At 49.5% G+C, this 14,648-nt stretch overlaps 1 protein-coding gene across 27 annotated transcripts in view; it reads left to right on the forward strand.

Moving 5' to 3' along the window:
- Positions 1-14,648, forward strand: part of LOC108695484 (plectin-like) — a 134,645-nt gene that overhangs the window by 97,749 nt on the left and 22,248 nt on the right. For 26 of the 27 annotated variants that reach the window (XM_041566713.1, XM_041566714.1, XM_041566716.1 and 23 more), the window contains 8 exons: positions 3,182-3,259; positions 4,071-4,163; positions 5,049-5,215; positions 8,550-8,665; positions 9,225-9,331; positions 10,194-10,313; positions 10,862-10,957; positions 11,216-11,343. In XM_041566713.1, coding sequence (XP_041422647.1) covers positions 3,182-3,259; positions 4,071-4,163; positions 5,049-5,215; positions 8,550-8,665; positions 9,225-9,331; positions 10,194-10,313; positions 10,862-10,957; positions 11,216-11,343 — 905 coding nt within the window. Of the gene's footprint in view, positions 1-3,181; positions 3,260-4,070; positions 4,164-5,048; positions 5,216-6,473; positions 6,912-8,549; positions 8,666-9,224; positions 9,332-10,193; positions 10,314-10,861; positions 10,958-11,215; positions 11,344-14,648 lie in introns of those variants that run through there. The other variant, XM_041566735.1, reaches the window with a different exon arrangement.

Raw genomic sequence — 14,648 nt, forward strand, 5'->3', positions numbered from 1 at the left:
GACACTGTCTTTCTGTCCTCTGCTCTGCTGGTTCTGACTCCTGAAGTAATGTAGCAGACCTGGAGAACTGACTTCTGCTACTTTGTTTCAGTAGTGAATTGTTTGTGTGTTACACAGATCTAAAGAACGACATCTTGTGCAAAAAAAAAAAGAGCGGAGTTCCCCTTTAAAATATTTAAACAATGCATTTGAATGGATTTTTTTTTTTTTACAAAAATCCAGAAACTTCTGTCCTTTCACTTGCCAAAAACTACCCAGAACAGACCCGGCCACACCCTCGTGTTTAGCATTGACTCTATGGGGCTTTGTGTGGGTGGCAGTGCCATCTGCTGGCAGAGAGTGATAGAGCCACATAATCACACTAGTAACTAATTATTGTCTGAGAAAGTCAGTCAATAAATAAATGGCCATGTTTATAACACATTGTGTGTCTCTCTGCCAGGCACATATAGTAAATATAGGGCACATATAGTAAATATAGGGCACATACAGTGGGTATAGGGCACATATAGTAAATATAGGGCACATGGCTGGGCACATACAGTGGGTATAACATACCTCCCAACATTTTGGAAGTAAAAAGAGGGTCAAAAAATGTTTTCGCATGTAGCACAGCAAATTATTTGACCACACCCCTTTCTGTGGCCACACCCCCTAATTACCATGTTCATTTTACAAAATTTGGCAGGTTATGAAAGTTTGAAAATATTTCTCCTTATCTAAACTGTTTTTGTGTCTCAAAATTGTTACAAAGTATCTTATTTGCACCTGTTAGCTGTTCTGGGCTCTCTGCTAAAAGCCAATTAAGTGAGAAACTTTGTTTCTTTTCTGGCTGTTCAGTGCAGAGAAAAGAGGGACTTTCCAGTACAAATGAGGGACTGCGGGTTGAGCTGTCAAAAGAGGGACTGTCCCTCCGAAAAAGGGACAGTTGGGAGGTATGGTATAGGGCATATACAGTGGGTATAGGAAACATACAGTGGGTATAGGAAACATACAGTGGGTATAGGAAACATACAGTGGGTATAGGGCACAGACAGTGGGTATAGGGATGACAGTGGGTATAGGGCACAGACAGTGGGTATAGGGATGACTGGGTATAGGGCACAGACAGTGGGTATAGGAAACATAGTGGGTATAGGGCACAGACAGTGGGTATAGGAAACACAGTGGGTAAAGGGCACAGACAGTGGGTATAGGGCACATACAGTGGATATAGGACAGATACAGTGGGTATAGGAAACATACAGTGGGTATAGGGCACATACAGTGGGTATAGGACAGATACAGTGGGTATAGGGCACAGACAGTGGGTATAGGGCACAGACAGTGGGTATAGGGCACAGACAGTGGTATAGGGCACAGACAGTGGGTATAGGGCACAGACAGTGGGTATAGGGCACATACAGTGGGTATAGGAAACATACAGTGGGTATAGGGCACATACAGTGGGTATAGGACAGATACAGTGGGTATAGGGCACATACAGTGGGTATAGGATAGATACAGTGGTATAGGGCACAGACAGTGGGTATAGGGCACATACAGTGGGTATAGGGCACATACAGTGGTATAGGGCACAGACAGTGGGTATAGGGCACAGACAGTGGGTATAGGAAACATACAGTGGTATAGGGCACAGACAGTGGGTATAGGGCACATACAGTGGGTATAGGGCACAGACAGTGGGTATAGGAAACACAGTGGGTAAAGGGCACAGACAGTGGGTATAGGGCACATACAGTGGATATAGGACAGATACAGTGGGTATAGGAAACATACAGTGGGTATAGGGCACATACAGTGGGTATAGGACAGATACAGTGGGTATAGGGCACAGACAGTGGGTATAGGGCACATACAGTGGGTATAGGGCACAGACAGTGGTATAGGGCACAGACAGTGGGTATAGGGCACAGACAGTGGGTATAGGGCACATACAGTGGGTATAGGAAACATACAGTGGGTATAGGGCACATACAGTGGGTATAGGACAGATACAGTGGGTATAGGGCACATACAGTGGGTATAGGATAGATACAGTGGTATAGGGCACAGACAGTGGGTATAGGGCACATACAGTGGGTATAGGGCACATACAGTGGTATAGGGCACAGACAGTGGGTATAGGGCACAGACAGTGGGTATAGGAAACATACAGTGGTATAGGGCACAGACAGTGGGTATAGGGCACATACAGTGGGTATAGGGCACATACAGTGGGTATAGGGCACATACAGTGGGTATAGGAAACATACAGTGGGTATAGGGCACATACAGTGGGTATAGGACAGATACAGTGGGTATAGGGCACATACAGTGGGTATAGGATAGATACAGTGGTATAGGGCACAGACAGTGGGTATAGGGCACATACAGTGGGTATAGGGCACATACAGTGGTATAGGGCACAGACAGTGGGTATAGGGCACAGACAGTGGGTATAGGAAACATACAGTGGTATAGGGCACAGACAGTGGGTATAGGGCACATACAGTGGGTATAGGGCACATACAGTGGGTATAGGGCACATACAGTGGGTATAGGAAACATACAGTGGGTATAGGGCACATACAGTGGGTATAGGAAACATACAGTGGGTATAGGGCACCTACAGTGGGTATAGGATAGATACAGTGGGTATAGGGCACATACAGTGGGTATAGGGCACAGACAGTGGGTATAGGACTAGAGGGTGTGACGTGGGCGAGGAGTCGCTGGTGATAAAGACTCTTCCTGTTCAGCCGGGGAGGAAGCGCAGATTGAGGAGCATTTCCTTATTATTTCCTCAGGTCTCTACAGGACGGGGGGGAGACGTCTGGAAATGGGGGGATGTATTGCCCACACCTGCTCTCTAACACATTCAGTTTCCCTGCTATTCCCGTGGGGTTTGGGGTCTTGTATAATTGGAGGGTGTTTGCCCCAGTGATACCCAGCGGATTTCCCAGTAATGTCTCTGATATTGTTGTTCAGTGATACTCAGTACTGCTCTATACTGTAGCAATTGTACATTTAGGGTTTAAGTTGAGGAGAAGTTTGTTGTCTGCACTTCTGTAACGTGTTTATCCAAGTGCCCCAGCCCCCACATATTGTCTGGCACTGCCTGTAACATGGGGTGAGTGGGGCTGAATGGGGGTGTTGGGTTAAAGCCTCGGCCCCCTCTTACCCCTCTGATTCCTTTCAGCCCCGGGAGAAGGGTCGGATGCGATTCCACAAGCTGCAGAATGTACAGATTGCCCTGGATTTCCTCAAGCTCAGACAGGTAAGTACTGGCCCAAAATCAGCCTACCCCCCTCATCCATGGTGCACCCTAATATTGGTCTTTCTTCTACTCTCTGTATATTATATCTGTAATGTTAGGCACACCCCCACCATCTCTCCTGCACTCCCTCAACTCCCTGCACCTTCCTCTCTCTCTCCCTCACTCTAACTCCCTGCACCTTCCTCTCTCTCTCCATCACTCCCACTCCCTGCACCTTCCTCTCTCTCCCACTCCCTGCACCTTCCTCTCTCCCTCACTCCCACTCCCTGCATCTTCCTCTCTCCTTCACTCCCACTCCCTGCACCTCCCTCACTCCCACTCCCTGTACCTTCCTCTCTCCCTCACTCCCACTCCCTGCACCATCCTCTCTCCCTCACTCTAACTCCCTGCACCTTCCTCTCTCCCTCACTCCCACTCCCTGCACCTTCCTCTCTCTCCCTAACTCCCACTCCATGCACATTCCTCTCTCCTTCACTCCCACTCCCTGCAACTCCCTCACTCCCACTCCCTGTACCTTCCTCTCTCCCTCACTCCCACTCCCTGCACCGTCCTCTCTCCCTCACTCTAACTCCCTGCACCTTCCTCTCACTCCCACTCCCTGCACCTTCCTCTCTCTCCCTAACTCCCACTCCATGCACATTCCTCTCTCCTTCACTCCCACTCCCTGCACCTCCCTCACTCTAACTCCCTGCACCTTCCTCTCTCCCTCACTCCCACTCCCTGCACCTTCCTCTCTCCCTCACTCTTAACTCCCTGCACCTTCCTCTCTCCCTCATCTGAGCGCCTTTAACCTCACATCCTTATCCTGTAGGTCAAGTTGGTCAATATCAGAAATGATGACATTGCAGATGGGAACCCCAAACTCACCCTGGGGCTGATATGGACCATAATCCTTCACTTCCAGGTAAGGGGGTGTCTCTATTTACATCTTATTCCCCCTGGGCATCTTCTCTGTAGAACCAAACCGAGGGATCTATAAAGGGGTGTCACTGTCTGTGCCCCCTGGGGATTGGCTCTGTAGAACTGGAGCTGCCATGTTGATTTGCTCTAGTGCAGCTGGTGGAACAGAGAGCAGGAAAGTGAATAGAGGGACAAAATGTCGGCCAGCGAGAGACTTTGGACTGTAAGTGAATCCCTCTCTCTGATCCGACTGGCACATCATGTGTAGGCGATGCAACTGCCAGTTTACCACAGGGTGTGGCCCCGTGTGACTCATTCTGGTTTTATTGCTGTTCCTCTAAGTGAGGGATTTATCATTTCCTGACATGTTTGTGGCAAAGGGACTGATGCCAGGGAAATTGCACCCAGGGGGCACGGCTGAACAGAACTGACTGTCATTCTGCAATAAAGCCGCTAGTGTCTGGCACTTACACACTGGGACAGTCAGTAGCCGCACAACAGGGAGCCCTGGGGCAGCAGAGAAGAGGATTAGTCTGAATAAAGGAACGTCTGTGTCTGTCCCACTGGGGTGTGTTACACGCGCAGGACATTGTGCCAGTGTCTCACACCCGGGGGAACGTGTTAGTGTTACACACACAGAAGTGGGGCTCTGCCAGGCTCCCCAGGCTCATATATTAGGGGCCCCACATAATCATGAGCCAATGAGGAAGCTGAGGTCAGACACGTGACTGGTATCAGGGCTCAATGTGCCCCAGGCCTGCCCAGTGCTGGTCCATCTCTGCCTGTAACTCCCACAATTCTCAGCCAGACTCTGAGGAGGTGCAGGAGGGCAGCTTCCCATTTAGTGAGGGTTTGATCAGGGTGTCATGGCTGCCTTTCCCCCCTGCAGATTTCGGATATCCAGGTGAGTGGTCAGTCGGAGGACATGACGGCTAAGGAGAAGCTGCTCCTGTGGTCTCAGCGCACAGTGGAAGGCTACCCGGGTCTGAGATGTGACAACTTCACCAGCAGCTGGCGAGACGGGCGACTCTTCAATGCCGTCATCCACCGACACAAGTAATTGCCCCGGGGTCTGTTTCTGTAGAGTGTGTGTAATTGCACCCATGCCCCGCCCCATGCTGTGACTCCTCCCATAATCCTGGCTAAATAAACATGGGGTGCCTGTGGGAATGACTGTGGGTGCCGGGGTGTGATGCCCATGATCAGATTGGGGGCGAATGTGTTTGTGTGATTGGCTGCTGCTTTTTGGGAACGGCCTCCCTTTGACGTGGAGTTTTGCACTCGGGGCGAGACACAAATTCCTTTTCTGCTGGAGACTTGTTGGGACGAGAGCCTGAGCCCCGTGTGCGCCCCCCTACCCCTCGGCCCCTTCCCTCTGTATAGTGACACCTGTGCAATGCCCCGCCCCCTGCAGGGCCACTAACCTGCCCACAGCCACACGTCACCCGCTCATGCCCTGACACCCAATCAGATATACAATGTATATAGCTCCACCCCCACAAATAATTGCCCCTCCCACAGAGTCATGCAACAAACAGCACAAGACTGAGCAGATCATGTGACCCAGCGAGACGCAGAGCAAACAGTCTGTATGGCAGCGCCAGCGGGGGGGTTACTGTCTCTTCTCCTGCCCCAACATGATCTCCTGTATCTGCCACAACAATGGAGTGTCTGTACCCTCTGCAAATCTGACACGTCTCCCTGTATATACCCCACTGTCTCCCTCTATATACCTCATCGTCTCCCCATATATACCACACCGTCTCCCCATATATACCCCACAGTCTCCCCGTATTTACCCCACTGTCTCAGTACTGCATTCTGCCTACATACAACTGCCCTCAGGGTCATTGCTCCAAGAAACTGCCGGATTTAATTGCCCCCCACCTGCATGGGGCAATGAACTGTTGCCAGGCAAGATTTATATAAGATGAAGTGGCCCCAGCACCCACCTGTGCAAAGGGTTAAAGCACCCAGTCCATTCAGCGATTGGCCCGATTCTATTGACGGCCTCAAACAGGGAAAATCAGTTGCCTTTCAAATTAAAAGGAAACCTAAACTGTGTTCCCACCTATAGACAGTCAGAGGATTCTGGGAGCCACAGTACCTGCTGAGGATTCTGGGAGCTGTAGGAAATCCCAGGAGAAAGGTGTCGTTTTTGTGGCCTCCAGCATGGGAAGAGTTAGTAGACACCCAGCCAGCGTTCTGGTAGCCGGAGGCAACTAAGTGTGCGTCTCCCTCCCTCCTTTCCACGTTGGAACACATTGTAACATGTAGAGGGGTCACACCCAAACCTGATCTGGGTCCCAGACACACGCCTGATCTCTGACAGTGGAGCCCAGAGCTGAGAGCGGTGCCATCGTAGCAAGTTTAGTGGCCCCTGTAGCCCGTCTCTGGCACAATAATCCTACAGGGGGTCGGAGAGCTGGAGATGTAGTGGATCCGAGCAGCACGAGGAAGAGGAGAAGGAACGAGCGGAAGATACAGGAGAGGAAGGATTTGGGGGGACGATGAACAGTAATGGGCCGAAGAGGAAGAAGAAGAGGAGGGGGAAGGGAACCCCCCGGTATAACACGTGCCCCGTTACGGTGCCCTCCGACACTGTAGTGATGATGTGTGAGGATGTACCTACTGACAATGGCATCTCCTCGCACAACTACAACACTCAGCTGCATCTCACCTCAAAGCAGCGGGGGAGCACCTACCTGGGCTCCGTCTACTCCATTCGCTCCGAGCTGCAGCTTAAAGAACTGTATGTGCCCCCCAATTTATTGTTCCTTCTGTCTCACATGAGTGCCCCCCACTCTTTACCCACCGCTCACAACCACTGTCTGCAAATACCCCCCTTACTCTCTGCCCTCCCCCCAACATTTTCATTCTTTCTACTGTGCTCCCACCTACCTTACTCTCTGTAGCCAACCTCCAGTGTTACACGACGGGTTAATCCTGACTGTGGGGTTAATTAGTGGGTGTGGCCAAGAGTTGTTACATTGTTTCTCTATGCCCCCCCAAAGAAACAGTTGGTTTAACTCATTACTTGGTTTCTCTGTAACAGTTGGTTCCTCTCAGTCGTTATATTGTAACATTTCTGTGTCAGTTTAGTTTAGTGACTGTCACTTTGTATCTTTTCCTCTTCATCCCAATCTCCACACAGGCACACTGTGACTCTCACACTCACCCACACTCACTCACCCACCCTCATTCACACTCACTCACACTCACCCTCACTCACACTCACTCACCCACCCTCATTCACACTCACCCACACTCACCCACACTCACTCACACTCATTCACACTCACCCTCACTCACACCCACACTCACTCACACCCACACTCACTCACACTCATTCACACTCACCCACACTCACCCACCCTCATTCACACTCACCCACACTCACTCACACTCACCCACACTCACTCACACTCATTCACACTCACCCTCACTCACACCCACACTCGCTCACTCACACCCACACTCACTCACACTCATTCACACTCACCCACACTCACTCACACCCACACTCACACTCATTCACACTCACTCACACTCAGTCACACCCACACTCACTCACACCCACACTCACTCACACTCATTCACACTCACACTCACTCACCCACCCTCATTCACACTCACCCACACTCACTCACACTCATTCACACTCACCCTCACTCACACCCACACTCACCCTCACTCACACCCACACTCATTCACACTCACCCACACTCACTCACACCCACACTCACTCACACTCACTCACACCCACACTCACTCACACCCACACTCACTCACACTCATTCACACTCACCCACACTCACACCCACACTCACCCACACTCACTCACACCCACACACACTCACTCACACTCATTCACACTCACCCTCACTCACACCCACACTCATTCACACTCACCCACACTCACTCACTCACACCCACACTCACTCACTCACACTCACTTACACTCATTCACACTCACCCATGGCCGTCACTCACTGGGCACTGTAGCTGCCCACAAAAGCCCCTTCAGACTCCTACACACAACTATGTACATAATTACCCACCTGTATGAACATTCTGCTCCTCTCAGCTCCACTGACTCCTCCTCTCATTCTCTTTGCCCTCTCCACCTGCCCCAGGGGTTCTTGGGAAGTCTCTGACCCCACACCCCATGGTCCCCTTCTCTTTCCCCTCCAACACAGATTCTCTCATATGAGTGAGTGTGAGTGAGTGTACATATGTGAGTGTATGTGAGTGAGTGTGAGTGTACATATGTGTGTGAGTGAGTGTACATATGTGAGTGAGTGAGTGTACATATGTGAGTGTATGTGAGTGAGTGTACATATGTGAGTGTGAGTGAGTGTACAGTTACTCACTATGATGCCCCCTACAGGCCGATGCTCATCGATATGAACCGCGTTTACCGACAGACCAACCTGGACAACTTGGAACAGGCATTCGGTGTGGCCGAGCGGGACTTGGGTGTCACCAGACTGTTGGACCCTGAGGGTGAGTGGGGGTGCCGGCACATAATCACAGGGTCTGCACTGCTGGGGTCACATGGGGTTCTGCGCCCCATAAGAGAATTCTGGGGTTCCTGGTGGGTGCAGGTTGCAGAGAGAAAGAGGCCCATGTAGAATAGTAACGTAGTAGTGAGACCTCTGCTCCTCTGTGTAGAACTGGAGTATCGCCTATAACTCACTACTACCCACGTAACATGGAGGCAGCTGATTCTTCCATTAATATTGGGAATCTCCCACCTGTGTTTCAGGGAATGCTGGGAGTTGCAGTTCAATCATAAGTAGCTTGTCAAAGACTGAAATTGCTCCGACTTAGCTAGTGCATGGCCATAATCTGGCACACGATCACCGGTGCCCACTAGCCCCAGATAGTAGCCACAGAAGCATGTGTAGGCATGGCAGCTAATTGGTTGTAGGAAACACTGGGCAGGGGTAGGAAGGTTGCCAATGTTTTCTCTCTGAGCCCTGCTGGGCTTGTGTTGGTATCAATGGGGCACAGGACTCGGTTATACTGGTAACTCAACGGCGCCCCCTCTTGTCTCCCGCAGATGTCGATGTCCCTCACCCTGATGAGAAATCCATCATCACTTATGTGTCTTCTCTGTACGACGCCATGCCCAGGGTGCCCGATGTGCAAGATGGGGTGCGGGCAAATGTAAGTGACTCCTGAGATGGGGCTCAGCTTTGGGAGAGATTTAGGGCCCCTGAAATTCTAACTCTTTCCGTCCTTCTCTGGATATTTGTATTTATACGTATGGGTGGGAGTTGCCATAGTGTTAGTATAAAGGTATTGTGGATAGGCTGACAGTTGTGCTAGTGTAAAGGGGAGCGAGTGTGCGAGAGACAGACGGACAGGCAGGAACATGTCAGATACTGGAGGATAAAAACTGTTGTACAATACAGGGATCTGCTGCTCGGCGGCACCCACCCCGGAATTCAGTTGTGGGGAAGCCCAAGGCCAAAAATATCCTGCAGGAGCCATTATATATATATATGCTCTCTGTTTTGGGGCCCTTCAGCCTCTCCTCCAAAAGCCCCAGATTTTCTGCCAGACAATGAGGAGGGCCCAATACCATATTCCCTACACAGACTTTACACTCGCAAAGGATTATGGGATCCTCATGTATCAGATTCTTATATTGACTGGTCAATCAAAGTGCAGATTATTGGCTTCTCCCCACACAGACTTCATCTCCTTACTCTTGAGCCTGGGGGTGTGACGGGTTGGTTTGTCTTCTATCCACTGTATCTGCCCTTTATCTCTATCTCTCCTTTATCTCTATCTGTCCTTTATCTCTATCTGTCCTTTATCTCTATCTCTCCTTTATCTCTATCTGTCCTTTATCTCTATCTGTCCTTTATCTCTATCTCTCCTTTATCTCTATCTGTCCTTTATCTCTATCTGTCCTTTATCTCTATCTCTCCTTTATCTCTATCTGTCCTTTATCTCTATCTGTCCTTTATCTCTATCTGTCCTTTATGTCTATGTGACCTTTATGTGTAATTGTCCCACGCAGGAGCTGGAGCTGAGGTGGCAGGAGTATTATGAGAGGGTGACGGTTCTGCTCCAGTGGATCCGCCATTACACTGTGGTGTTTGAGGAAAGGAGATTCCCAGCGAGTTACGAGGAGATCGAGGTAATGTCCCTGTCTGCTCCCCCCGCACTTTACTGTCCATTTTGTACAATAAGAATGAAAAGGGCATGTGGCTGGCAGAGAACATTGTACCCCAGGGGGGCATATTAGTCGGGGGGGGGGGTATATAAATATATAAATGCAGGAGGGAGGGGCATTGCTGGCTGCCAGTCAGTCACTCACATGATGATGATGATGATGATGATGGGCATTGCCTGTTGGCACCGTGGGTGGAATTGGAGGGCGTGGGGCAGATTAGTTATGTGGTTAGTTACACGTCATGCCTGTGACATGTGATCAGATGAGACAGTGATTAGACAGTCACAAGTCTTTTGCTCCCGTGGGGTGGAATGTGCTCAGCATAGTGGCAGTTTTGGGGTTCCACGTTTTCGCCAATAAGCAGCAGCTCCTGGAACAACTATTCAGTTACATTGGGCTGAGCTGGGTGGGAAGTACATTACAGAGGATTGTGGGTAAGAGAAGGAAATTCCATGTGATAAAGTGGCAGTCGGACCATTATTATCTGCACCAACACTCGCGCATTTCCCCAGGTCTTGTGGCGCCAGTTCCTGAAGTTTAAGGAGACGGATCTCCCCAGTAAAGAGGCCGACAAGAACCAGTCCAAACTCCAGTACCAGAACTTAGAGGTGAGTCCTAGGGGCCCTCCTTCACCCCGCCCACCTTTCATTGACCCCGCCCACCTTTCCTTGGCCCTACCCATCTTTCCTCGGCCCCACCCATCTTTATTTGCCCCTTTAACTTTTCAGTTCCTCCCATGTCTCCAGACTGGGCTCAAACACATGAACCTAATGGCCCCCACCCTGACCCCCAACATTCTCTGGCCTCGCCCATCTGGGGGCCTATTTGCACCTTTTTTCTTATTTCTCCCGTGTGTTGTTGCTCAGGGTGCAGTGAAGTCGGGCCAGTTGAAGGTGCCCCCTGGCTACCACCCGCTGGATGTGGAGAAGGAATGGGGCAAACTGCACGTGTCCATCCTGGAGAGGGAGAAGTTGCTGCGCATTGAGCTGGAGAGGTGAGGGGGGGCTGTCCTACTGATTCATCCAGGGTTTGTCTGGAATATTCCATTACCCATAACCCTCTATTCACTTCACTGGGACCCTTAGAGGCTTGAGACGTGACTGCCCATAAGGTTTCTATGTGACCCCCCTATATTCAGTATATTCAGTATATTCAGTATATTTAGTGTATTCAGTTTATTCAGTATATTCAGTTTATTTAGTGTATTTAGTGTATTCAGTTTATTCAGTATATTCAGTATATTCAGTTTATTCAGTATATTCAGTATATTCAGTATATTCAGTATATTCAGTATATTCAGTTTATTCAGTATATTCAGTTTATTCAGTATATTCAGTATATTCAGTATATTCAGTTTATTCAGTATATTCAGTATATTCAGTTTATTCAGTATATTCAGTATATTCAGTATATTCAGTATATTTAGTGTATTCAGTATATTCAGTTTATTCAGTGTATTTAGTGTATTCAGTATATTCAGTATATTCAGTTTATTCAGTATATTCAGTGTATTTAGTGTATTCAGTTTATTCAGTATATTCAGTTTATTCAGTATATTCAGTATATTCAGTTTATTCAGTATATTCAGTTTATTCAGTATATTCAGTTTATTCAGTATATTCAGTATATTCAGTATATTCAGTTTATTCAGTATATTCAGTATATTCAGTTTATTCAGTATATTCAGTTTATTCAGTATATTCAGTATATTCAGTATATTCAGTTTATTCAGTATATTCAGTATATTCAGTTTATTCAGTATATTCAGTTTATTCAGTGTATTTAGTGTATTCAGTATATTCAGTATATTCAGTTTATTCAGTATATTCAGTATATTCAGTATATTCAGTATATTCAGTATATTCAGTTTATTCAGTATATTCAGTATATTCAGTTTATTCAGTATATTCAGTTTATTCAGTATATTCAGTATATTCAGTATATTCAGTATATTTAGTGTATTCAGTATATTCAGTTTATTCAGTTTATTCAGTATATTCAGTTTATTCAGTAATTATATTTCCGGGGGTCAGTCTATAAGATACTGATAAATGTATAAAAATAATGTGGGGGTAGAACAAAGGGCAAATTCACAGAGGCCCCAGTAATGTTGAAGACAAGGAAGTTCCACCATCAGCAAAGTAAAGGGGTCCAGCCTGGGAAGTAGTTGCTGAGTAATAGCGGAGACGCCTGGTGTTTGGGAATGAGGGGGGGGGGGCTTTCCAAGACGTCTATAATACAAATACGTCCCCCCCCACTCTGTGCGATTCACCCGTGTTGTTTTGTTACCATGGGAACCAGTTGTGCAGATTTGCATGTGCCGTGGCTGCTGTTTGTGTTAGAGACGCCGTGTTTTGGAATCAGGGGGGGGGGGGGCAGAGGCGGCCCTTTTGCATCTGTCAGAAACTGCCACTTAGAGGTTTCCTGTGACTCACTCTCTGCCCAACTCAATGTGTGTCGTCCTTACAGCACCCGGGGGCCCAGCACATGAAGGGTTAATGCAGCACCGAGGCTGCAGCTCAGGGTTACCCCTCTGTTTAATTGCCCCCCCCCCGTAATTAATTGCCACACGCTCTTCCCCCCCCCCAGCCCTGAGAAAAGATGGAGAAGTCGCTACTTGTTTGAGATTTGGGGCAAATTCCCAGAAGTTGTGGATTAGATCAGAGTGTCAGTCTGTAGCCCACGGGCCCCTAATGTCCTGTTGTTACACAGCCCAGAGCCCCCCAAACCCAATGGACAATAAAAAGTCTCAGCTGGTGAATCACATTTCTGCCAATTACCAACCTGGTGCCAAGGCAACCGGGAGATGTGGGACCGGCAGTCTCTTACTCACTCACTGTGGGACCGGCAGTCTCTTACTCACTCACTGTGGGACCGGCAGTCTCTCACTCACTCACTGTGGGACCAGCAGTCTCTTACTTACTCACTGTGGGACCAGCAGTCTCTTACTCACTCACTGTGGGACCGGCAGTCTCTTACTTACTCACTGTGGGACCAGCAGTCTCTTACTCACTCACTGTGGGACCGGCAGTCTCTTACTCACTCACTGTGGGACCGGCAGTCTCTTACTCACTCACTGTGGGACCGGCAGTCTCTTACTCACTCACTGTGGGACCGGCAGTCTCTTACTCACTCACTGTGGGACCGGCAGTCTCTTACTCACTCCACTGTGGGACCGGCAGTCTCTTACTCACTCACTGTGGGACCGGCAGTCTCTTACTCACTCACTGTGGGACCGGCAGTCTCTTACTCACTCACTCACTGTGGGACCGGCAGTCTCTCACTCACTCACTGTGGGACCGGCAGTCTCTTACTCACTCACTGTGGGACCGGCAGTCTCTTACTCACTCACTCACTGTGGGACCGGCAGTCTCTCACTCACTCACTGTGGGACCGGCAGTCTCTACTCACTCACTCACTGTGGGACCGGCAGTCTCTCACTCACTCACTGTGGGACCGGCAGTCTCTCACTCACTCACTGTGGGACCGGCAGTCTCTCACTCACTCACTGTGGGACCGGCAGTCTCTCACTCACTCACTCACTCACTGTGGGACCGGCAGTCTCTTACTCACTCACTCACTGTGGGACCGGCAGTCTCTCACTGCACTCACTCACTGTGGGACCGGCAGTCTCTCACTCACTCACTGTGGGACCGGCAGTCTCTCACTCACTCACTGTGGGACCGCAGTCTCTCACTCACTCACTGTGGACCGGCAGTCTTCATCACTCACTGTGGGACCGCAGTCTCTACTCACTCACGTGGGACCGGCAGTCTCTCACTCACTCACTCATCTGTGGGACCGGCAGTCTCTTATCACTCACTCACTGTGGGACCGGCAGTCTCCTCACTCACTCACTGTGGGACCAGCAGTCTCTTACTCACGTCACTGTGGGAACCGGCAGTCTCTACTCACTCACTGTGGGACCGGCAGTCTCTTACTCACTCACTGTGGGACCGGCAGTCTCTTACTCACTCACTGTGGACCGGCAGCTCTCTTACTCACTCACTGTGGGACCGGCAGTCTCTTACTCACTCACTGTGGGACCGGCAGTCTCTTACTCACTCACTGTGGGACCGGCAGTCTCTTACTCACTCACTCACTGTGGACCGGCAGTCTCTCACTCACTCACTGTGGGACGGCAGTCTCTTACTCACTCACTGTGGGACCGGCAGTCTCTTACTCACTCACTCACTGTGGGACCGGCAGTCTCTCACTCACTCACTGTGGGACCGGCAGTCTCTTACTCACTCACTCACTGTGGGACCGGCAGTCTCTCACTCACTCACTGTGGGACCG

Source organism: Xenopus laevis, chromosome 6L, assembly GCF_017654675.1.
Source record: "Xenopus laevis strain J_2021 chromosome 6L, Xenopus_laevis_v10.1, whole genome shotgun sequence".
Lineage (NCBI taxonomy): Eukaryota > Metazoa > Chordata > Amphibia > Anura > Pipidae > Xenopus > Xenopus laevis.